The 25,677-nt window shown below is 46.6% G+C and overlaps 1 protein-coding gene across 2 annotated transcripts; it reads left to right on the top strand.

The window, feature by feature from the left end:
- The first annotated feature begins 5,338 nt into the window (after positions 1 to 5,338).
- Positions 5,339 to 24,941, top strand: CXCL12 (C-X-C motif chemokine ligand 12). 2 transcript variants are annotated; one of them, XM_045023975.1, is made up of 4 exons: positions 5,339 to 5,489; positions 11,786 to 11,903; positions 14,847 to 14,933; positions 22,855 to 24,941. In XM_045023975.1, exons 1-4 carry the CDS (start codon positions 5,435 to 5,437, stop codon positions 22,868 to 22,870), a joined length of 276 nt encoding a protein of 91 aa, XP_044879910.1. In that variant the 5' UTR covers positions 5,339 to 5,434; the 3' UTR covers positions 22,871 to 24,941. The 2 variants fall into 2 exon arrangements, with proteins under 2 accessions (XP_044879910.1, XP_044879909.1); XM_045023974.1 differs by lacking the exon at positions 22,855 to 24,941 and adding an exon at positions 15,805 to 17,062.
- Positions 24,942 to 25,677: the final 736 nt, after the last annotated feature.

Below are 25,677 nucleotides of genomic sequence, written 5' to 3'. Positions count from 1 at the left end.
GCCCTGCCTCCTCTAAGGAATCTCGGTATATACATGAAAACAGGAATCTATTTTGCTGCAATGGGAACAGACCTCTTGGAACAGCATCTGAAACCCAGTTGTTTTGCACAGTATAAAGCAGGCAAATAAAAACCCCATGCTTTTGTTAGGGTGTATTGCTTTAATGACAAATACGTAATATTGAATATTGGGCTCGCTACCTTTTCCAAAGGCCATTAGGTAGAAAGCCAGACACGGTAATAAAGAAGGAGGCTAGGGGGTTGTTTTACAGTTTTTAAGTAAAAAAAAAATATAAAGAAAGGGGGTTGGGGAGGAAATTTAGCCCAATAATAATTAAAACGTATTTTGGGTTATTTTCCCGTTTGTCAGTATGTTGCTCAGTTCTCCAGGGCAGGACCTGTCTATTTCTTTTGGCTTTAAAATTCATACACTTGTGTATTATGTAAATAATAACAACAATGAATATACAATTCTTAGAAAAAATACATTAAAATTGATTTAAGTATGATAGCATGTGTCAGTACCCTAAGGGTAAAAACCATTACAGGGATGTTGTAATTATATCCAAAACAAACATTATGAATCAAAGAAATTCAGAGTCAAGGTTAAACTTCGAAGGAATCCAAACATGTCAAGGTATGGAAATGCATAGATAAGGCACCTAAACAACCTAAACTTTGCCCTATAATGATGCCATTCAATACTTACCTAATTATGATTATAATATGTTAGTGCGGGGTCCTAGTTTAGATTAATCTGATTTTTAAAGAGAAAGAAGTTTTTCATTTATTTCACATGGCGGCATCATAAGGGATGGAAAGATACAGTTGAGGAATGCAAACAACCTTAACTCTGTCCTATAGTGATGTCAGTAGAGAGAGAAAAAAGAACATCTTTAAAAATCACTTTAATCTAACCTGAAAACGGATACATAAAAATGCTTTAATCATAATGGTCTGGTTATTTCATGGTGTCACTACAGGGTAGACTTAAGGTTGTTTATATGCCTTAATGGTGCATTTCCACCCCGCAGCATGTTTGGATTTCTTAAATTTTATTAACATTAACTCTGAATTTCCTGGGATTATAAAACTTAGTTTGGGGATAATTATAATTTTCCTGCAATGTATTTTATTCTACATTGGAATTAAGATTGACATTTAATAGTAGTAGTTTAACATAGTATTTATTTGTCAATTTTAACAGCTCAGTACATGTCCCTAACATTAGCACATGGATAATAAAGCCATGAAATATTGGGAACTATTATTGAATTAATTAAAACAATATGAAATCATGGCTAAAATTTTCCCAGTCTGAGAAAAGAACTTTTTAAAAATTCTTACCTCACATAATTAATGGAGATATACCTGTTTCTGATTTTGCTTCATTTAGGCAAAATCTATGGAGTATTTTTTAAAAAAAACTTTACATAATAAAATGTTTAAGGTTTAGATGATGGCAGTCTTGTCATCTAAAGATCCACAAAACAGATTTTTTTCCATGTTGAATAAATCCATTATATGTAAAAATTAATGTGATCCAAATATTATTCGATGACAGAAACTACAGCACATCACAATATTTGTCAGAAATACTGATCATAATATAACAATGACTGTATTATCCTCTATAAAAAGTAGGCTGTCTTAAATTTTGTTAGAAACTAGGAGTGAGTAAATTTTCACCTCTCACAGTTCAGCCTTGCTTTGCCAGTGCACTGAAAAAAAATTAAAATCTCCAAAACACAGTGGAAGATCCAGTTGCGGTTTCGTAGCTATATTGAGTTTTGCATTTAAAGTAGGGATTGAACCATTCTGTTATATTTGAAAAATACATTTTATCATCCCCAGAATGACCACACGTTTTGACTACAGAACAGATTACTTAGTTGGGAATTAAAATGAATTAAGAATAAGCTTTTCTAAGAAATGTAACACCTACTGTCAGTTAATTTAGATATATATTTTTTAAGATTAAATATACCTCTGAATTTCCTAGGTTTGTAATACTAGGGTTTGGGAGTGATTAAACACCCCTGTGATGTTTTTAAATCTCAACCTTAACTTCTGTTTAACAGTTTTTTAGTTGAGTATAATCTACTTTTCTTGTTTAGCTACCATAAGAAAACATTTACATTTTGGCAAAATACAGTTTCCTTCTTGCTGACTTTTCTGTCCTAATGTTATTAAAAGGAAGTACTTGCAAGGTAGTTAGTTCAACACAGTAGATAAAAACATGGTTTTCTGTAGATTACATCTTTATAGTATTTATAGAAACCTCCTTTTCTGTCTAATAAATCTTTAAAAAATTCTTCTAACCATCTTCTAATTGCAGGTTGTTTTAGATCTGTGCAGAGGATAGAAGTTCAATAGGGGGAAAGATCTCAAAATGAGATGTTGCAATTTGGCTGGGTCCTGAACTGAAGGGTAACACAAAACTTTCAAAAGTCCCCAGGAAGGAAAATTTAAAAAATATAGTTTGATTTTGATCAAAACATTTATTGAGACAAAAATGTTATGAAACGTTCTGTTTTGATTTTTTTGACTTTACGTTTTTCGATGCAATTATTATGCAAAATAAACAACTCCAAAAGGAAAAGTTAATTCAGATCGTACACTGGAAATGTTTCGTTCTGAACATGGTGACACGGGACCTTTTGACATTTTCAGAAAGTTGGGCTTTTTCCTGGTTTTCTCTTAAATGAAATTTCAGTGACGCCAACATAATTCCCTGAAGCCTTTCGATGGCACTGGATTCTCTGGTGGCAAATGGTTCTGTTCCAGTGACCAGGTCGGAGTATAGGGCACAGTTAAAACATTGCACTTGTATCTAAAGAAACAACCCATCCATCTTCACATGCTCAGAACAGCACATCCGCTGATGTGCTGGGACTTTCCCTGCACTGCGGCCGGGCGATGCTCGAGGTCTGGACTGAAAGATGCACCTCAGGCAGTTTCTCACACGAGGGAGCCAGTGTGCGCATACTAGAGTAGCCAGCTGAGGGATGATTGACATTAGAGGAGGCTTGGACCGAGGAGATAGCGAGATAGAGCCAATCTAGTGTTTTGTGAGGTGCAGTAGTGCAGAGTTTTATAACTTGACCTACTTTCTCTCTTGTTCTTCATACTTGGTTCTGAGTCACACTCCCAGGAGCTGCTATTTAGATTATTTCTTTTTCTCTTGTGTGATAGACTTTTATTGCATTAATTTTCTCATGGTGAATGACATTTGAATATCTCTAGATGATGTGGCTAAGGGCTGGTCTGCATACAAAGGAGCAATCAACAAAAACGGCATCGGTTTTAATTTACACCTTCATTCCTCTGCTGCAAGTCTGTGTCTGGACACTCTAATTTCAGATGCTAATGATTATGGTAGCATCCAGGAGCCCCAGTCATGGCCCAGTACCCCAAAGGCAGCCCCGCCCTTTCCCAAGGAGTTTACAGTCTAAGGGTCCTATTTTCCTTCTGCTGATGCAAATATGCAAAACTGCAATAGGGTTCTGCTATTCAGAAATAAATGTCCACACAGAGAAATAACGAGAGCTGTGAAGTAAAACCGATGTAGTCATTTCCGTGCAAATTTGTGTTCACATCTGCCCTAGATTCACCAGCAGCTTCACTAGGGTTTGACACGTTTCTTTTCCTTTGTTTACTGTGCAGAATGCTGCACTGTTCAGCATGCTTACTGTGCTTACTACTCGAACATTAGTGAGGGGTGAAATCGTTGTTGTTATGTTGTTTCACTGTTGTTTTCTGTGTGAGTAGTAAAGGAAAAATAAAGACAACTTCTTAAAAAAAAAAGCTGTACACATTTCCATAGGATGTAAATGTATTACAATTTCCAAAAGGTCTAATTGACTTAGGAGCCCAGGTTGTGTTGGCTTTCAATAGGACCTGGGCTCCAAAAATCTCTTAGGTCCTTTTGAAAATATAATAAGAATAGTTAATTTGGATTATACTTCTGCTCAGATACCGCAGTGCTGGGAGATTGGATAGACAGAATGGTGTGTATGGAATAGATCTGCGGATCCATCTGTCTGTCTCATCTCACTGGCCTCCAGATCCAGGGCCCCATTGTGCTGAGCACTAGTGGGGTCTTTCCATTGACTTCAGGGGAGTGTGGGTGAGGCCCTGGAGGCAGACCTGCCCACTGCATTGGTAGGGGAGTTGGCACCCTTCGGCCCTTTATTACCAGCTCAAAGGTGTCTAATAGCGCCATGATCTTTGGGCAGGTAAAGAAAAGGAGCCTGGAGCTAGAGAAATGAGCTAGCTCGGTGTACCTGCTTCGGGGTAAGCCCCTTCTTGTCCTGTATCACCCTGATCAGCACCTTCATTGCCCCCCACCCCGCCAGCCCAGCATTGCCATTATAAACTGGCTTGCCCCCCTCCCCTAGCCTCCCATGCGGGCGCCTCTAAAACGCAGCCCCGGAGTTTGACTCGAAGCCTCAATGTTTATTTAAAGGATTAAATGGCAACAAACAGGCCCCTGTGGGCTTGGATCAGAGACAGTGAGGACATGCTCAAGTCAATTACACTTGACAATGCTGTAATGGCCCGTGGTAAGTGGCCCCATTAGCCGCCAGGCTCTGCATGGCTATGGGGCCTTTTCAGGGGAGGTGCCGGCTAACCCAGCGGCATCTGCAAGACAAAGGAGCAGAGATGGGCCTGAAGATGTGGAACTGGGCTCAGCTCACGAGCGAACGGTGTTGTTTAGACGCAAGGAAAAGCATCCCCGATGCCAAGACATCGAGGGCCCGCGGCTGCTGTCAGGCTGGCGGGTGTAAATCGCTGGAGGGAAGGGGGCAGCGGGTTACCCCAGTGTCAATGCATGGCAGCCAGGAGATTTACGCTGGACTCTGGCCCAGCGCTAAGTGGGTTCCGGATCAGTGTGACTGGGGTGCCCAGAAGCGATCCACATCCCACGTGGGCAGCCCGCTCAGTTTAGTGGGTGCCGCTTTAATCTTAATTTCTGCCTGCCTGCTTTACCCGGGTTCGGCCAGCCCCTCCTTGCAGGCCGGGGGTGAGAGGCTCTAATCCCTCCCCCCTCGCTCGACAAGTGCATTGAGGGGACATGGCCTGTCCCCCAAGCCTGCCCACCCCCTTCTCCTGCAGCCTCCCCGAGGCAGCGAGGCATCGATTCTGCAGCTGGCGACCCTCTGGGGTCCCCGGGCTCCGCAGTTCGCTCGGATCCCGGCCTCGCCGGGCGCAGGCTGCGAGCGACGGGCTGTCTGGTCTGGTTCCAGCAATAGGAGTAGAGGAAGGATGTAATAACATGCCACGGGCAATAAATCATCGCTGGCTACCCCCCTCCCCCTCGCCCCGCATCGCCGCCCCCCTCTATAGAGGGGAGGGGACCAGGCATTTCAGCAGAGCTCAGCCGGCAGCAGCAGCCTCCGGACTTTCACTCCCAGCTCGCCCCCCTCGCCAGCATGAACGGGAAAGCCCTGGCGCTGCTCACTTGTCTGCTCCTCTCCCTCTCGGAGGGTAAGTGCGATGGCTCCACTCCAGCCCCCCGGGTCGCGGCGGCCTTTCCCCCCGGTGCATTGCTGCCGTCTGCCCAGGCACGGTGGGGCTGGAGCTGGGATCAGGGCATGGGCCAGGCGGGGGGATCGGGGCATGGGCCAGGCGGGACGGGGGCTCTCAGCCCACGGGAGGGAAACTTTGCAGAAGTCCCGGCCCGCTTGCAGCTCGTTTCCCCGGCGGCTGGGGGGTGCGTGTCTGTGGAGCTGGCCGGGTCCCAGCGACTGCTGAGCCGAGGTTTCCGTTGGAAAGGAGAAACCAGCAACGCGGCGGTTGGGAGCGATCCCCACGGGCGGATCTCGCCACGGCTGGGACTTGGCGTCCGCCGCCCGTGGGCATTTGCTCGCGTGTCCTTGCCCAGCGGTGCCCAGTTCTGTGCAAAGCTCGCTGGCCCGGCCAGTCCCCAGCCCCTCCGCGCGCCGCAGCGACCCCTGAGCAGGGACCGACAGCCCCCGGCAGGGATCGGGGAACGGGGGTGCCAGCGGGGCGATCTGCTCGGGCAGGCTGCCGAGGGGGTTCTGGGTGCAAAGCGAGAGCCGCCCTAGCTGTGTCTGTAATCACACAACAGCGACACCTCGTCCTCCGGCTAGCGGAGCGCAGCTCCAGGCTACCCCTCAGCAGCTGCGGAGCTCTGGGTCTGCTCCCAGCCAGCCCCGGGAGGCCACTTGTCCGTGGGGCTCCTTCCCCTGAGCAGAGAGACCAAACCTCCCTCCTCTGGACAGCAGCGGGAGAAAAAAGAAAATGACTCGGCGCTTGGCCGCTCCAATGACTCGGCGCTTGGCCGATCTGCTGTGGGTTGGATCTTGGGGGCACCGGGTAACTTTGCTGGTAGGGGCTGGCATGCGCTGCGGCCTGGGTGCGCGCGGCTGAGCCGGGGCAGCTGGAGGGTGGCACGTGTGTTGAGTGTCTCTGGGTCTGGGTGTGTCTCTGGGTCTGCTGATTTTGGGGGGGGGGGGGGGGGCTTACACCTGTGTCTTGTAGCGCTCCGGAGAGCCCTGAGACCCGGGCGCCTGCGAACCTGTGTTGATCCTGGTGCGCCCAGATCAGATGCGGTTAGGCTGCAAATGCGAACTAATCGCAGCTGCTAAGTTCATGGGACGTTTTCCATGACAAAAGCCCTCCTAGAAATAGCCTCTGCCCTTGGAAAACAAGCGAAACACCGGCCTCCTTGATACCCCCAACCCCAACAAAAGTGCACCGCTCCCCTGGCTTGTGGGGCGCTGGTCCTTCGAGCGATCAGATCCTTTCAGAAATAAGCCCGCGAATGTTTGTATTGAGAGAGGAGAACTGAGCGCAATCGTGGCAGGTATCTCTCTGTGCACGATACATCGGGAATGTGCTTTTTACAAAATCTATCTGGCGTGCAAATGAATCCGATGTATAAAGATAACACCCTACCCGGGATAAATTCGGATTCTCTTAACTGAGCACCAGGGACGTTTAGAGACTGGCTGATCAACATTTTGGAGGCGCGAAATTGTATTTAAGAAGGAGAAAATGTAAACACGAGCTGGTCTCAAATGTAGATGAATAAAATCAATCCCGTCTCCCCAGGGCAGAGCGTGAAGGGAGTTTTTGCTCACTGTGCATTAGCCTTTGCTACCCCGTGGGATCTCTCTCTAGGTTAGGGGTAGGCAACCTACGACATGCGTGCCAAAGGTGGCACACAAGCTGATTTTCAGTGGCACTCACTCTACCCGGGTCCTGGCCACCAGTCCGGGGGGCTCTGCATTTTCATTTAATTTTAAATGAAGTTTCTTAAACATTTTAAAAACGTTATTTACTTTACATACAATAGTTTAGTTATATATTATAGACCTATAGAAAGAGACCTAAAAACGTTACAATGTATTACTGGCATGTGAAACCTTAAATCAGAGTGAATAAATGAAGACTTGGCACAACACTTCTGAAAGGTTGCCGACCCCTGCTCTAGGTAGACGGCTTGCTGATCACACGCGCCTTTCCCACTCCTTTGGCCATGAAGTCCCTTCTCTAGGCTGGGATATGTTCCAGCAAGCGGCTCCTTGTAACTTGCACGAGCCCTGCCCAAGGTCTCCCTGCAGGAATTCACCCCATCGATTTCGCTGTGTTAGTTTCACTCCCAAGATATTGACAAGGGGCCCGATCCTGTTGCCTCCAATGGCAAAAATCCCACTGCCTCAAAGGGTGCAGGATTGGGCCCTAGCTGCCCCTGGACTCGCTTACATGTGCGTGCCCCCCTCTGTTTAGGCATTGGGAGGCAGCGATTTTAGCTCTCCCACTATTTCACCTCTCTTGTCCCCACCCCCAATCGGGACTGTAACTCCTGGGCAGACCGTAACTGGCTGCAGCCTGGGTAAACTGAGCATGGGGTGGTGACCATCCGAACCCGTCTCACTCAGGGGCGGCTCTAGGATTTGCGCCGCCCCAAGCAGGGCGGCACGCCGCGGGGGGCGCTCTAGCGGTCGCCGGTCCCGCGGCTCCCATGGACCTCCTGCAGACGTGCCTGTGGAGGGTCCGCTGGTTGCGGCTCCGGTGGACCTCCCGCAGGCACGCCTGTGGATGCTCCACCAGAGCCGCGGGACCAGCGGACCCTCCGCAGGCATGTCTGCGGGAGGTCCACCAGAGCCGCGGGACCAGCGGACCCTCGCAGGCATGTCTGCGGGAGGTCCACTGGAGCCGCCTGCCACTCTCCCGCGGCATGCCGCCCCAAGCGCGCGCTTGGCGCGCTGGGGTCTGGAGCCGGCCCTGGTCTCACTGTACCTGTGGGCATAGCTTCACAGCGGCACAGCCCTGCCTACAGTCCAGCTGCCCAGGCTGTGGTGGGCTCCTGCAGCCCTCGGCCCCTGGCACACATGGATGGGGAGAAGGGGATGCTGCTTTCCTTTAGGGGCCTCGCTGCTCCGGCAGCAGCTCCAGACAGGCTCCTTGCAGGGGCTGAGTTCTCCAGGTGACTCACAGTTTGTGGGTTTAGAGACTAAGGGGTGTGTGTGTGTCAGGAATTGCATTAATAAATAAAGGAAACACTGAGCTAAGAGCAGACCTTCGCTCCCCCAATCTCACTTTATTAAAAGTGGAGCAATTTCATCATGATGTGATACTGCTGAATACAGCAATATTCAACACCCCCCCCCCCACAAACCCTCTATATAGGAGTGATGTCCCAAGCCCCCGGGACCGGCAGGAGCCCAGGGAAGCATTTGTGAGTGGTGCTGGGTGGGGGGGGGGGGGGGGGGGAGAAATGCCTGATAAAGGAGTCTCAGGGACTCCTCCTTGCAGTGAAGTGGAGGGTGATTGCGCCCTCCGCACTCAGCCTGCCACGGTGGCTTTCTCGGTTGGTTTCTGATCCACGGTGGAAAGCTGGCTACATGAGTCAGTGTCCTGGTAAAATAGCCCCTTTGGGTTAACCCCTGCTGTCCTTACCCAGGCAAAACTCCCCGTCATCCATTGCCTAAGCAGACATGGTGGGCTCAGCGGATGCTGTTGTTTTCCTCTACACAGAGGTGTGTTTGTAGGGCAGGATACATAAGGTGTCAGGGCTTGTCTACATGGGGAAATGATAGACTCAGGTGTGAATTTAAACCGCTGTAACCCCCGTGTGGACACACTCATTCCAGTATAAGAGGCCTTTTTGGGGATGTTATCTTGTACCTGTTTGGAAGGGATTTAAGCCAAAGGGGAAGAGCCACCCTATCCTGGAATAAGAGTATCCACATGGAGGGCTAGATGGGCTTAACTATATGTGTGTGATTGTGCTGGTGTAACTGGTACAGATGTCTCATGTAGACAAGCCTTTGGCTTTCCTGCTGTAAAAACACAGTGGAGTGGAGGCTCTGTTTTACTGCAGGATAAGCCAGGTGCAGCCAGCCCCAGGGGTATTACCCTGGACTCACCTGGCCACCTACGGGACTTGCTTCCACTCAGGATTTTACAGGGATCTAACAAGGGGTGGAGCTGGAAGGGGTAAATTCCAGCCCCAGTGGGACCCGCCCCAGCTCTGATCTGCTAGCGGGCTTAGAACAGAGGCGCCCTGATGGTGAGCTCGGTGGCTTGTGCTGCTCCACCTCCATCCCACTTTTAGCCTGCTAGTTGGATCAGAGCAGATATGGGGGCGAGGAGTTACACCTCCAGCTCCAGGTGGAGAGGCACCCTGTGGGTCAGAGCCCGGTGCTGGGGTTCTACTGAGATTGCTGAAGCACTGTAGCTATCCCGGTAAAATGCTACCTGCCTCAGTGATCACCTGGGAGAGACCTGCCTTCTTCTCAGTGGAGACATAGCCCTAGTGTGTGTCCGTCTGACCTGGGGAGGGGGAGCTCTGGGGAAGTCATTGCCTCCCTAGGCTGGAGCACTAGCAAGGCAGCTGCAAGCAGAGGTTCCCTGGCTTCCCAGGGCTGATGCTGAGAGCTGACCTGATGCACATGCTGCCCACTCCCCAGAGCTCTTTGCAGTGCCTACTGTAATGAGATGCTGCCTGTGCAAAAAGAGCGCGGGTTTAAGACCTGTGCAGCCTCACTTTGATATATATGTTCCTTGGGTTATAAAATCACTAGTCAGTAGATAGTCACATCTAGCCCAGGAGAATGCCCTGATTCACTCTATGGGACAAACTCTATGAATACTGGCCAACAGTCCTTACACACCCGCCTCCATCGTCGTTACGCACAGCCCAGATTCTGACCACCAGAGTAAAACTGGAGGATTCTGCTGAGGTCAGTGGTTACGCTGCGTTTCTTTCCTGCAACTGCAATTGCTCTGCAGTGGGGATCAGACACTGGCTCACACAATCTTTCATAAAGGTTGCTGGTGATAAGGATTTTCCTGTAATTTCCTTCTTGAAGAAACAGTGCATCCCCCAGTGTTGTGCCCCAGGGTACGTTTGAGGGTAACTGGAGACGAACATCAGTCAGTGTCTAGGGTTTGCAGATCAGGTGCAGTTTTACTGGCTGCCTCTTTTTTGACCTTCCCAGACAGCAGTTTAAGGAGCTTGCAGCTTGCGCGGGATTCAAAGTCCCTTTTTGTTCCATAGCCTCTGAGGGCAGCTTTGTTTGGGTACTGGGCTCTGCTGTGTAGCAAAACAAACAGAGACGTGGAAGGCAACACTGGATCCAAAACTCCTTCAGGCGCTAGGCTGGGGAATTTGGATCTGAACCCAGATCCTGCGCCAAACTTCATGGATCAGCTTCCCTCAAAGAGCTCACAACCAGCAACTGAACAACTGTCCAACGGGAAACGGTTTGAAATCCTATGAAAGTCCCAAGGCGAGTCCTGCAGGCCCTAGAGATGCTGCCCCCGACTCTGTTATAGTGTGCAGACGTTTCAGGAAGGAGTCACAATTTCAGCTGTGTACACACTGGGGGCTGGATAATGCAGTCCCTCCAGACCTCAGTGGGGGCTCAGCCTAGGGACAGAGGTCAGGATCAGCCCCAAGAGTGAGCCGGGCTGTCCTGCATACACATCCCCTCCAGAATTTTAAGCTCAAGGCCTAAATATGGTCCTTCTCCCATTGAAGTTGATGGCAAACTACCCACTGATTTTAAGCAGTATGGAATCAGGCCATGTAGCGCACGGAATGACTCATGACTGGGTGTCCTGAATGGCTGTGATTGTGTCATGTGCAGGAAGATCAGAAGGCTCCGAATCCACACTGTTGATGCCCTGTCTCCCGCTGCAGAGTGCCTACTCTGGGAGCAGCCCCCTGCCAGCAGGCACTCGGCATTGTGAGTACAGGCCAGGCCGTACGGCAGGACCCTGGGAAAGCTCCCAAAGGCCCTGGCATGCGCTGCCTCAGATCAGTTCCCAGCCAGGAGCTTGCACCTGGGCAGAGCCCCTTGTTTTGATTTGGACTCCTTGGAATTCCTGGCTTTCTGCTGCCTACCTTCTAATCTGGCCTCAGGTCAAAATCATTTGGCAAGAATAACAGAGCAGACAAGTGCCTCACTCTTCTATCCTTTATCTCATCTAATTACCAGCAGCAACTCAGGACAATTGAGTGGCTCCTTATTCTAATCTCTTCTCCATTTCTTAGGGTCCAGTTTCTCACCCCTTCCTTTGTCTTCTAAAATCACAAGCAGCAGGATTAGAAGGCCCGGATGGATGGGAATGGGAGAGGAGTCTGACACACTGCTCCAAGGCCACAGCTGTTCCATGGCTCTCTTCATCTATATGTTTTCTTCATATCTATCTAGGAGAGGAACTGTAGGTGCCACTGGGCTGCAGGTTGGCACCACTGCCAAGAAGGAACGAGTAATGTGTGTCCTCTCTATTTCTGCATCCCACAGAGAAACCCGTCAGCCTGACCTACCGATGCCCCTGCAGGTTCTATGAGAGCAACGTGGCTAAAGCCAACATCAAGCACCTCAAAATCCTGACCACCCCGAATTGCTCGCTGCAGATTGTGTAAGTCTCCGGGTGCTTTTTAAGGGTTTCCTTGGCCTCAGACGGTAAGCTGGGCAAGGAAGGGAGCTGAAAGATTTCGCCAACCTCTGTAAAAGGGTCCGCAGCCTCCATGCACTGCCCCAGCCTGGGTTTGAATTTGCATGGGGCCCAGTGCCTTCTGCAAGGTACGGAGCAGAGCAAGTAGAATAGTTTCAGTCAGCACATTTCCTCTGCGGAAAATGGCTTTTTGACGGTTTTTCAGAAAAAAAGAATTCATTTTTATTGATGAGGGTAGGGGCGTTTTCAGGAAGAAAAACAATGGAAAAACAATGGAAATTTGAGAGTTTTCATCAAAAACCCCAAATCCAAAAAAGAACAAAGACAAATTTCGACTCTAAAAATGTAAACATAAAATATATCTATTTTAGAAAATATCCTACCCACACAGTTTCCTGCATGTGCCCTGCCTTTCATTTTGGTGGAGGACAATGGACAATTCAGTCCAAACTGAGAAATAATTTTCTCTTCCTGAAAATGGCATAAACATGATGTGTTGTGTGTTTCGCCGGCTCTGATTGCTACTTGATGGAATGGAGAGGCCTGCATCTAAACAGCTAAAGTACATGGATTTGTGCTCTTCTGGGAATGCCTAATACACATCGTGAGAGTCAAGAGAAACCCACTGGGAAGGCTTTGGGGGGATTTGGAATGATATGAAGTAGTTTAAACATAATGACAGACATTTGAGATTCAATGTGATATGCATTTTTCTCTTGATTAACATGAGAGCGAAGTAATTAGAGATGGCAAAGACCATGACGTATTGAAATGAAAAAAACCTGTTTTCTTTCCCGCTGACATGGTCTGAATATGTTTATTGTTTAAAGTGTATTTTAGTGTGTACAGAACAGATGATCCAACCCCTCCCCCCCTTGTTTAAAATTTGACATAAAAGAGATGTACCCGAAATGGAACCTTAAATTCAAATGCCACAGAATGTTGGGGAATTCTGCCCCTTGGACCCAACAGAAATTAAAAAAACAAAACAAATGCTAACTTCTAAAAATCCCATTTTAGCAGATTTTATCCTAACATTGAATTCAGTTGCTATGTGGCATGATGTGTTCTGGATTGTGGATGTGAGTACTTTAAATAAGTAATCAAAGCTGTTTGCTTTGAAATCTGTCATTTTTTAGGACTGAAACATCTAATTGGAACCCCTTATTATGGATTTATGGAGTGATCCTGTGGGTTTTTTTCCCCAAGCCAAATTCCCTTTGAAGTCAAGGGCAATTTTGCCTGAGCAAATTGTATAGGAGCTGGTCTTTATCTTTAAATACTCTGTGCCTGGAGAGTGGTTGTTTGTGCTTTCAGTTTGTTACGCTCCCGTATAAGGCCAATTCTGCAGTTCCCATGTGAAGACAATGAGTCTGACTTTGCTGAATTTGGTTTACACTGGCATAAGGGATTTACACTGATTTACACTGGCATAAGTGAGATCAGAACCAGGCCCAATGGAAACCCTATTAGCAGAGGGAATGCAGGATCGGGTCCGCAGCAGTATGACCAGTACATGAGCATTCGCATGACTGCAGAATTAGCAACATTTCAGATCCCCCTGCTTCTTTTATTGGCTTCCTTTTTATTAGACATTAAGGGCTCAGGTGTGGAGGTGTGGAGCACTTTGGCTTCAATCCAAGATAGCTAAGCAGGTGCTTTACTTAAGCAGCTAAGCAGTCCGGCCCAGGTCAATGAGACTCAGGTGCTTCAAGTTAAGCGTGTGCTTAAGTACTTTGTTGGATCAAGGCCAAAGTGCTCAGTACCTGGCAGGATTGCGTCTGTAATGAAGAGCAGAATTTGGCCTGTCTACATCAATGCATAGTAGTAAGAGGTGGTAATTCCTCTACAACATATTGCCAGTGCTGTTAGTGTGGCATTGATGGGCCTGATCCTGCAAGATGCTGAGCAACTCCTGCAGATACCAGGTGTCCTCAACTCCCACCATGCTCAGCTGGAGGTGAGGGACCTCAGCACTCAGAACAGGTACTCAGCACTTTGAAGGATCAGTGCCTGGCTTTACAGAGCTTTAAATGTTCTGGATAAAGTGCTATATATCTTGTTTCCCATTGAACCCAGAAGCCAGTGACAGATGAATTTCCAGAGGCTGGGAGATGGAGTTTAGTTCAGATAAGCATCCAGAAGTTTGGATCTTTATCTGTAACGTATGTAATCTAAACCTCCTGAGTCTGTAAATCGGGGCTGGAAATTTCATGAGAACAGGCTTTCTCAAGAGATTTCTGGAACTTCCATTTCCGGGGCTGATTGGAAAACACATGAGAGACTCTTCCTCTCTGGCAACTTGGCATTTCCAGTTCTTTCCCTGCCTGGAGACCAGAAGTTCAAACCCCTATGAGAATTAAGAAAGAAAGAAAGAAAGAGAAGAACCTTTTGGATCCTCTCGAAAGTCCAGTTGGTTTCTGTTCTAAAATTGGGTGAAAGTTCAGAGTTGGGCTCAGCATCGGGCAATGTTCAGAGGTGTTTGTTAATTAATCTGTTGCAGAGACTGTGTATGCTCATCAGTTCTTTCCAAATGAAATGCAGCTCACACATGCCCAGCACTGGCAGTAACGCGGATGCTAATAATAAAATCCGGAGAATCAATTTATTTCCTCATTGACGCCCATGCAACCCAACAGCTGCCAACAAATGAGATTCAGATGAGGGGTTGAATTATGCTAGCCCTTAAACTGGTATAAATCCAAAGCATTTCCCATGAAGTTAGTGCGGTTACCCCAGACTCACCCTTGTGAAGCTGAGAGCAGAATTTGACATCTGGTGTAAGCTTGTCCATTGTCTTCACTAGAAGTGTGCAGGTAGGATGGAGGGCAGACTTCGGCCCAGGAGGCCTTTTGTGCAATGGTATCCCTTGTCTTCACACCACAACTCTTCTCTTTCTTTTGACAGTGCAAGGCTGAAGAACAACAGTAAGCAAGTGTGCATTGATCCCAAGTTAAAGTGGATTCAGGAATATCTGGAAAAAGCTTTAAACAAGTAAGGCAAGAAACATACGGACTTACAGATAACACACCCTGAGAACTTAAAGGGTAGGATGTTTAGGGCTGGCTTTAATCATATGGACCAAGTACTCAGTGAAATCAGGCACTGCTATGAAGATGGGTCTGAGTTTACCCAGTGTATATTAAAACAGTGTCTTACAGTATTTTTTATACTTTATATTAAGAGATTTGTCAGTATTTGGGGCAAGAGGTATCCTAGCAAGTCAAAAATGGGCTTCCCTCTTTCTAAAAGAGCAGTTCTCCCAAGGAAAATGCTTCCTTTATTCCCTTCCCCCACACAATCCACAATTATCTCAGAATCTTTGTTAGTAAAGTATCTCTGGCGCCCCTTCTCCTCTTTGTGCTGGGAGTCTGTGTGCACTGGCAGCTGACGGCTAGTGGGGGTTGGCAGGCAGAAATCATGCCTTTGCCACTAAAATTTGCCAAGGCAACATCCATTGCTAACAAACCTTCTCCATTCCTGCCAGATGGTGTTCAGCCACACCTGGCGCATTAGCAGGCCTGTTTTTCCTCATGGCATTGCAATGGGGCTCTCCCGCTGAGGATCCCACACCAGTCAGCCTGGCTCATTAGAATCCAGGTCAATTGGCTGCCGTTGTGAGTGAGCACAGAACAGAGACTGTCAGTCATTTCTGTGCAAACAGGTCTTTGCAGCCTGCCTCAGATGGGAAATGAATCAAGGGAAGAGGGGAGGGAGCTCCTTGCTTGGGAAGGGCTCGGCCAAAGGACCAGCCAGCAGTGGCCTTTGGAGCAGCGAGGCCCCCTGTGCACGCAGAACCCCTCACCCCTTTCTGCACCTCATTCATCCATGCTGAACCCTACCCCAGCTGCTGCTTTTTTTGCAGTGTGACGCAGGGCTGGAATCCAGACATTTGCAGAGGGGAAGAGACATCTCAAGGAGGGAGGGATCAGGGGCATCAGAGAGGAAAAGGAGGTGAGGTAGGCTGGTGCATTGCTGACACTCCATCCTCTGCTTTTCTGAAGCGCTTTCAGGAGCCAGGGATAAGAATTCTTCCAGGCAGGGGGGCTTCTCAATAGCTAGGGATGGGGCACCCTCCCTCAGAGTCAGTCAAACCCCTTTGGGACTGGGGTGAGGCTACAGAGAGTGGGGCGCATGGAAACCACTATGCAAATCACTAGCGATTCCAGCCCTGCCCTGCTCTCTGCCTTCCTTTGCCCCTGGTGTGCCGTCCCGTTGACCTTGGGACAACTCTAGTCCATGTGGACAGAGTTTGCCTACACTGGAGTGGCACTGGAGTTCGGCACAGGTAATACTAAGAGCAGAATGTGGCCTTTCACATACAGGTAGCTCCTCCTGCTGTCAAGCGGTGTTGTGCTGCATTAAGGCCCGAGTTCAGCATGGTACTCAAGCATCTGTCTAATTTGGAACCCGTGAGTAGCCCCTTAAAGACAGACAAGAGCTTAAGTACCTTGCTGAACCTGCAGAGTAACGGCCCTGGGTCACCTTCTGCTCTCACATCAGTGGAGACCTGGGCCTGCCCCATTGAGAACAAAGGGCCCAATTCTGGTCTCAGGTCTGATTCCGATCTTACTTACCCTACTGCAATCCTGAAGCTGCTCTATTGAATTCAGTAGATTTACTCCAGATTTACATGAGGGTAACAGATGAGAATTTGGTTCAGTTAAAGCATATGTTTGTGTCCACTAAGCCTGCAATTGTGGCATGATCTTCATGTTCCAATCAGAAATGCTGGCATCCATGAAATTTCCATGCTCGAAGATCATCCATAGATGATCTGGTCTCTCTCCGGGGCATGTTTTTGATATATTTTAGTGCACAGCTTTGACTTATTCAATTACATGTATTTCAGAATATATTTATAGTTCATTAAACAAGCCATATTTTTGAATTGGAGCCATGCAAACGTTGGTAGTTCAAAAACTGATATCCCTCCAAACTACTAACAGCTTGTAAAATAAATAATTATAGAGCTATAAATGTTAATGTAGCATATCAATTTCAATCAGCCATATATTATATTTTTTCACTTGTATTGAAATTGTATCAAATGTGACATTACCCTCTATGCACCAGCAATAAAAATGGCTAATTGTTTCATGATACAACCCCCAAACTGTATGTGGGAATTTATTTTTCTGGGAAAAAAATTAATACATTTTATAGAAGGGTTGCTTGCAAATTGCTTAAAGTTTACTTTGTTTAGTTATGTGTCAAGCTTACTCTATGCCGGTGCTTAAATGCTTAGGTCTCTTCCGCACTATGTTCCTGCAGCTATGGGGGACGGAAGGTGTTCCAAATACCGTAGTTTAAAACTTGATTTGAAAAATGAATGGGTTTGACTTGATAGTGAAATATCAAGGATGGTTTTCAGTAGAAAAACATTTTGCTCACTAATTCTGCTTACCCTTTATTACTGCTTTATATTCATCGCACCTTCATGTAATATACACAATTATGTGACATCAGTAGAATATATTAACATTAGGGCTGTCAAGCAATTAAAAAAATTAATTGCGATTAATTGCACTGTTAAACAATAATAGAATACCATTTATTTAAATATTTTTGATGTTTTCTATATTTTCAAATATATCGATTTCAATTACAATACTCATTTTATATTTATTTTTGATTACAGGTATTTACACTGCAAAAAACCAAAAGAAATAATATTTTTCAATTCACCTAATACAAATACTGTGGTGCAATCTCTTTATCATGAAAGTTGAACTTATAAATGTAGAATTATGTACAAAAATAACTGCATTCAAAAATAAAACAATGTAAAATTTTAGAGCCTGCAAGATGACTTAGTCCTACTTCTTGTTCAGCCAGTCACTCAGACAAACAAGTTTGGTTATAATTTGCAAGAGATAATGTTACCCGCTTCTTGTCTACAATGTCACCTAAAAGTGAGAACAGGCGTTCTCATGGCACTGTTGTAGCTGGCATCACAAGATATTTATGTGCCAGATGCACTAAAGATTCATATGTCCCTTCATGCTTCAGCCACTATTCTAGGGAACATGTGTCCATTCTGGTGACGGGTTCTGCTCGATAACAATCCAAAGCAGTGTGGACCGACACGTATTCATTTTCATTATCTGCGTCAGATGCCATGAGCAGAAGGTTGATTTTCTTTTTTGGTGGTTCGTGTTCTGTAGTTTCTGCATCAGAGTGTTGTTCCACACCCCGTCCCAATCAGATTTTGGAAGGCACTTCAGATTCTTAAACCTTGGATCGAGTGCTGTAGCTATCTTTAGAAATCTCACATTGGTACCTTCTTTGCGTTTTATCAAATCTGCTGTGAAAGTATTCTTAAAATGAACAACATGTGCTGGGTCACCATCTGAGACAGCTATAACATGAAATATATGGCAGAATGTGGTTAAAACGCAGAGCAGGAGACATACAATTGTCTCCCAAGGTGTTCAGTCACAAATTTAATTAACCCATTCTTTTTTTAACGACTGTCATCAGCATGGAAGCATATCCTCTGGAATGTTGGCTGAAGCATGGAAGAGGCATATGAATGTTTAGCATATCTGGCACGTAAACACCTTGCAATGCTAGCTACAAAAGTGCCATGCAAATACCTGTTCTCACTTTCTGGTGACATCATAATTAAGAAGCGGGCAGTATTATCTCCTGTAAATGTAAACAAACTTGTTTGTCTTAGAGATTGGCTGAACAAGAAGTAGGACTGAATGGACTTCTAGGCTCTGACGTTTTACATTGTTTTGTTTTTAAGTGCAGTTATGTAACAAACAAAAAAAATCTACATTTGTAAGTTGCTCTTTCATGACAAAGAGATTGGATTATTGTACTTGTATCAGGTGAATTGAAAAATACTATTTCTTTTGTTGATCATTTTTACAGTGCAAATATTTGTAATAAAACATAATATACACTTTGATTTCAGTTACAAAACAGAATACAATATATATGAAAATGTAGAAAAACATCCAAAACATTTAATAAATTTCAATTGGTATTCTATTGTTTAACACTGCAATTAATTGACAACCCTAATTAACATTATTGGGAATTGGGGGCTCAGATCTTCTATCTGGCTTTAAAGACTACTGCGTAACCATGCTAGTCAACATTATTAATCTCACATCCATTTTGATTGGCACAGGGCAAGTTAGATCTTTCTTGAAACTGCTAACTACCCATAATTCCCTTCATGTAATAACTTACAGCCCAACCCTGGTAATCCTCCTTCCTCACTCAAGTAAAGATTTGAAAATCGGGCCCTTTAGGAGTTAGCAGATCCAAGAAGAAAGAGAGGTCAGAGTATGCATCTTGCCCATCCATCTAGCATTAGTTAGCCCAGACTCCAACCCTTCCTTAAGCCTCAGATGTTGGAGCTTGCTAAGCTCAGCTGGCCGCTCTGGTACAAACAGGAAAGCTTGTGGGTCTGGAAGGGAGAGGAAAGTAAAATAGAAAAAGATTCCCCTTGAGTCTTCTGGGGGAAATAAGGAAACTTCTAACTCTCCAGTGGCCGGCTGCAATCTTAGTTCTAGCACTTGTCAATCAATTAGTGGCAGCTCTTCCTCCTTTGTAAATAACGACTAAGGATAATAAGTCATGGTCCATATTTCCTGATGTTCTGCAAAGCCCTTCTAGTGTTTGTGTCACACGCTGGGCCTTTGCTGCTGCTTTTCAGTGTGACCACGGGCAAGCCACTGATGGCCTGATCCTCAGCTGTGCTGAGTGCCCACAGATCATTGACTTCAGCAGGAACTGTGCATGGGAAGTTAGATGACTGAGTTCCCCATGCCTCAGTTTCCCCAGGGGAAATATGGGGGTAATGATGCTTCTCAGCCTCCTAGGCGTGTTGGGAGACTCACGCTACATCTCTGCTGCATACTGCTTTCAGTGGTGCATAGTGTATGCACTTGCATAGCCCCCTAGCCTGGGTTTAAGTAGCAGTGTAGCTGGGAGGCCAGCTTAGGTGAGTAGCGTACCGACACGCTGCAGGGTGTAGGAACATATGCGAGTACATACCCTGCACAGCTCTCTACAAGCCGTGCCTTCTTGTCTACACTACTGTTTTTAGCAGCATCATATCCCGCTGCCTCCCAGCTGCTGGAGCCTTTCTCTGCTGCAGGAAAAGACTCTCATCAGGGAGGGGCTCAGCCTTTCCCCATTGACTGCTCCAGCCTTTCATGGGCACATGCAGCTACATGCTGCGGTATGGACGCAGTCTGCTTTTCACTGCAGCATGCAGCTGCACGTACCCTACACGCTGCCGAACGAGGTGTGTAGTGTAGCCAGCCCCATTAATTGGTACCTGTACATTGCTTTGAGATCCTTATATGCCAGATGCTGTAGAAATATTCTGATGGGGATTATTTAGCAAGTGGAAAAGGCTTATCACCGGGACACTTTGGGCCTGGTTCTGGTTTACACTAAGGCTCCTTTACACCACTTTGGTAGTGAGGGCTGGGAAGCGGGTGTTACTGTAATTTATACCCACTTGAAGGCCACTTAACCTTGCCAGAGTGGTGTAAAGGGGTCTTGGTGTCAATGCAAATCAGTCCCTTTGTATCTGGCCAATTTCTTTGGCTGTCTCTCTCTCTTTTTCTTTGGACTTAAACCACTTCCTGACCCTTATAAAATAAATAGCAGCACCAAGAGACTCATGGACCAATTCGACTGTGTGGTTGGTGCCAGTTCCCAGAGGGCAAGGATGGCCCAGTGGGTAGGGCGTAAGTCTGGGAGAGACCCAGGTTCAATTCCTGCTCCATCACAGCCTTCCTCTGTGACCTTGTGCAAGTCGCTGAATCTGTGCCCTGCCTAATGGGGATAAGAGCACTGCCCTGCCTGCCAGCGGGGTTGCAAGGGTACATACAGTAAAAGATTGTCAGGGTCTCAGAAATTATGGTAATGTTGGGGCGGGTCAGTGGTGTTATGCCAGGGATCAGTTTGGGCCAACAGGCTTGATTTTAGAGACTGTCAGAGCATGGTCAAAGAGGACTCATTTTCACACTCTTAAAATGGCCTTGTTGCATTTACACTGCTTAAAGAACCCAGCTTGAAAGTCACAAGGCGGATTTGTCTGACTATTCCCCATTCTGTGGTGGGTGCTAAGAAAGGCCTGTGCATGCTGTGTATTAGCACCTGCTTATGATAGCACTTGCCAGCAGGAGGGGGTGGGGATTTCACACTATTAAAAAGAGAACCACCTTTATGTAATGTCGTATTCTAAAAACACAGGCCCTTTGTTGGTGAAATAATAGCACCACCAGTGAGCCTCCAATGGGCACTCACACAGTCTGGACTTGCTAATTAACACTGTACACAAAGATGTGAAATACCATATTTCAGCTTTGTTATTTAAAAAATGCAAATCCTTTTAATGTCCTATAGTGTGTTTCATCCCACTTAAAACACCCAACAGAGGAAAATACCTAGTGCTTCATATTTCCAACTCCTCCTATGGACGTTAGCTGCTTCATTCCTGGAATAAGTGTGGAGGTCGTTAGGTGGAGAAAGTATTATCATCCCATTTCACAGGTGGGGAAACTGAGGCACACCGAGCAAGCCAGAATTGGAGGCAGGCTAAGGATTCAGCTGCTTGTGGCTCCCTGTCTTGAGCTTAGTTTTGTCCTTCTGATAACTAAGTGACAGAGAGAAATAACAAGCAACTTCTGTAGATATGTTATTGATGTTTTAAATGACAAAAGCAGAATGTAGGTGTGCAGTGCAGACTGTTACACTGGCCATCATTTCTGGGTATTAAGGAAAGCCACCTGTTTTCTTGGGACTATTAGATTAGATTGAGTGATTAGCTACATTTTGGCAGAGGATTGTACATGTCGTGATGCAAATGGGCAACATTCTCCTCTCCCTTGTGGATGGTGGACCTGAGATCTCCTGTGCTAGGGAGAGCAGGGTATGAGACTTAAGATCTTCTGTATCTTTCTGAGAGAAGAAAATTGCTTAACTTTTAGTAACTGTCATGGTTCAAACGAGTGTCCGAGGCTACTGATTGCGGTGAGTTGAGAGCAGCTCTTGTCACTGGGGCTCATCACACACAGGCTGATCTGCTCAGATGGGTAACAGCAAGGGACAGAATGTGCTTCTGCACAGCTGGCTGGGGTAGGGTTGGGTCTGAAGCTTTTTTAATAGCCTGATATTAACCCACAGCCATTTGCAAAGCTGATTCTCCTCAGACGCACCAAAGAAAGGGCACAGTGAGCTCCTGGGATCTGAGGGACCAGGCTGTAACGGACCGCCTCTGCTTGAGCAAATGACCCCAAGCAAATGGTCACTCCCAGCTAACTACAGGGGAAGGCAGACACCTGCCTGCCATCCGCTCTGACGTCCAAGGGGAACTGAACAGAGCAGGGCTTGGCCTGTCCCCTTTCAGAGCTAGATTCCGCCCAGTGGCTCAGAGATGAGAGAATGGTGATGTACGTCCGTGCAGCACAAGAGCAGCGTGACTTGGCTGTACTGCCTTTGCTCCTGGCTCTCTGCACCATCCCCCTTTGCAGAGCTGTCCTAGTTCCATGCATTTTGCTCCCTGGGCCAGTTCTGATCATGTTTTAACCCCATACTATCCCCACTTCCCCCATTCGTTTTTGCTGCATCTCTGTGCGCAGCAGTGTTCCTTGTTCAGGCTTCAAGGTCCAGAATGAGCCTCCTAGCCAGCCCTTCTCCTGCTTAGCGCTGAACACTTTACTGACTATGATCAGCATTACCTGCAAAAATAACCACCAATGCTGGGCTCAGGCTTCAGGGCCCCAAGAACTCCTCCTTCAGGCACCATGCAGCTGAACTGCCTTTGCTTTTGTCTTGACACACAATGTAGTGGCAACCCTTATGTGACTAGGCCTGATAACTAAGCTCTTTTCCACTGAAAGAAACCTTAATAGTATTTCACTTTGTTCTTCATCAACAGGAGGTTCAAGATGTAAGAGGCAAGCATTGTAAGCCGTCTACAGGATTTCTTACTGTAGGACCCAGAGAGCAGATAACCAGTATTAGGGAATGAAAGCATTTCACTGTTATCATGCAGCACAAAGGCAAGGCTTCATGCATTTCCAAAGGCTTTTCTCTTTTTTTTTGCACAAATTGGCTTGCTTTCACAATACAATTTTATGGAGTAATGTGTTTGTTTTTTTAAAAAACAATCTTTTTGTAGTTTGGTTTATCATCTAGCACTGGTGGCAGTGATGAATTTAGACTAACCCTACAGTATAATATTGTTTTCCTTGCCTGTATTATTTAGCAATCGCTGTTAAGTTCATGCCAGCATCCAAGAGTTTTTACCTAGCAGGACATGAGCTGTGAGGTGCAATTCGATCATGTAATTCCTATGTTCCTATGCTCCCAATGACTCAGCATAAAAAGCAATGCATTTTCCCATTCCTGTAACCAGAGCTTGTCTGCAGCCCTACCTGAGACAGGACACAGGGCAGGAGAGTAACACTGGGGCTGGCCCAAGTCTGCACAGTAGAGTGTGATTTTGCGAGTGTGCGTGCGGGCAAATGTTCCCAGTTCCCAGGTGGAGATGCCTCTGTCTGCCGGTGAAACGATCTAGTGTCCAGAGCTCCATTTACAACAAGGTATCACTCAGGAGACACGTGCCACCTCCGGCAACCCTGCAGGCCTGTTATTTCTCCCTCTTGATTCCCAGCTCTGTTACCACGTATAAAGATATCTGAAATAGGAAATGTAGAGGAAAGGTATCTCAGCGATGGGGCAGTCTCTTTGTTACACTGTGCACTGAGAAATGGGGAAAATCCCAAGCAGCAAAATATCTGTGTGATACCCAACATTGTGTATTGGGTGGGTTTCTTCAGAAGGAATCTTCTCCTTTATGTGGAGCTTGTATTCTGGGCATGCAAGGGCTACTATACTAAGCACTCTCTTCTGTTGCAAGTAACTTACATGCCAAAGCACTGTTCTGTCTGTCCCAGGGAGGTCTTATTTTCCACTTTGGTCACTGTGGCAAACTAAGTGTTCTCCTCCCTATAGGATGTGCTTTGTGGGCACCATGTCGCCCCATCAGCTTTGAAGCAGAAACCACTGAAAACAGTGCATGTGATTTGGCCTATTGTTTTTTTCCTATGACGTTGGTGCTTTTATGTCTTGTGCACCCTCTTTTGTAGGCATTTGGGGAGTAGGGGTCCAGCACCACTGACATCAATGGCAGTTTTACAGCTGATTTCAATTGGAGCCAGATCAGATCCTCTGTCATTTGTGTAAAGGCAAAAAGAGCTTCCGTGACCAAGAAAACCATAGACCAGTGCATCTTCCATATTGTGTGTTTTGTCACCTAGGGGCCAGATTCCCTCCTGATATAGGTGTCTGCAGTTGCCAGTGACTTGGCTGGAAAGTATATTCCTGCATCAGAGGTAGGAGTCACCCCCAGGTTTTTAAAGAAGCCCTGGAGAAAGTGCCTACGAATTTCTATTCTAACACAGAATGATAATCTGTCTCTCCTACCTGCTGGACAGTGACTCCTCATGCACGTTGTCTGAACTGGGCACCAGCTCAGATCCTGCTCCCATTGAAGCCAGTTTAGACTGAAATCTCGCTCTCTGACTGGGTGCATTTGCCACAACAGCGGCCCTTTAAAACCCGAAACCATGTTCTGCCTTCCATGACAAACCCCTTTAAACAGCCCTTAGTGTGAGGACTGACCTCCTGGGTGACAAAGCCAGCCTCAGTGGGTCAGTGCTCAGAGCACTGCATTTGGTCTCCCTGTGTCAGCCATCATAACTGCTGCAAACCTTAGTGTAGACAGCCACTGTAAGCCAGGCATGGCACTGGTGCAATTCCCCCTGCTGGAGACAAAAACAGCCAGCAAGGCTGGTGCAGCAGCACTGATCACACTGATGGAAGGGCACTGGTCACTTGGGGTACATCTACACTACCTGCCGGATTGGCAGATAGCGATCAATCTATCAGGGATCGATTTATCACGTGTAGTGTAGACGCAATAAATTGATCCCCGATCACTCTCCCGTCGACTGCTGAACTCCAGCTCGGTGACAGGCGGAAGCAGAGTCGATGGGGGAGGACGCGAGGTAAGTCGAACTAAGATACGTTGACTTCAGCTACGCTATTCTCATAGCTGAAATTGCATATCTTAGGTCGATCCCTCCCCCTAGTGTAGACGAGGCCTTGGAGGGCTGTCCCAGTCACGTAGGGAAGTAGATGCTTTGTGGGAGAAGGGAACATTAACGACCTATTTTATGGGCTATGGGCAAGTGACTTGCTGGGGTCTCTGAGGGTTCTGTTGTTTCCTCTATAGTATTTGCATCAGAAGTGTTAATCAGGAAAGAGAAATGACAGACAGGCAATTTACACTAGAGAAATCAATCCCTGTACAATTGAAAGCTTCTTGCACTAATACTTGAATTGTGCTCCACTTCTAGCTAATCCTTAGCCCTGCCATGAGTGCAGGGGACTGGACTAGATGACCTCTCGAGGTCCTTTCCAGGCCTATGATTCTATAATTTTATGATTCCTGTGGCCCTCTGCGATGTTAGCAAGTTGCAGTGCATCGGTTTCATAAATCTGGTTCCACGGACATGGATCCGTGGTAAGTTTTGCTTTCTACATTTGTTGACCAAAGACAAATTCAGGGGAAGGAAGCAGGGGCATACAGGAGTAATGCCCTAGCTGTCTACACGTGAATGTGAAGAGGAAGAAAAAAAATAACACTGAAACAGTGCCAAAAGAGCAATTTCCACAAACGTGAAATGTTCACGAG

The sequence above is a fragment of the Mauremys mutica genome, chromosome 7 (assembly GCF_020497125.1).
Source record: "Mauremys mutica isolate MM-2020 ecotype Southern chromosome 7, ASM2049712v1, whole genome shotgun sequence".
In the NCBI taxonomy this organism is placed as follows: Eukaryota; Metazoa; Chordata; order Testudines; family Geoemydidae; genus Mauremys; species Mauremys mutica.
The sequence above is the reverse complement of the archived record's forward strand: the minus strand, read 5'-3'. Positions and strand labels throughout refer to the sequence as shown.

What these genes read in the sequence shown, in the direction of transcription:
- CXCL12 (XM_045023974.1), top strand. Translation starts at nt 5,435, where the DNA reads ATGAACGGGAAAGCCCTGGCGCTGCTCACTTGTCTGCTCCTCTCCCTC. An exon ending in GCTCCTCTCCCTCTCGGAGG is followed by an intron (nt 5,490 to 11,785) that starts GTAAGTGCGATG and finishes TGCATCCCACAG; the next exon opens with AGAAACCCGTCAGCCTGACC. An exon ending in AATTGCTCGCTGCAGATTGT is followed by an intron (nt 11,904 to 14,846) that starts GTAAGTCTCCGG and finishes TTCTTTTGACAG; the next exon opens with TGCAAGGCTGAAGAACAACA.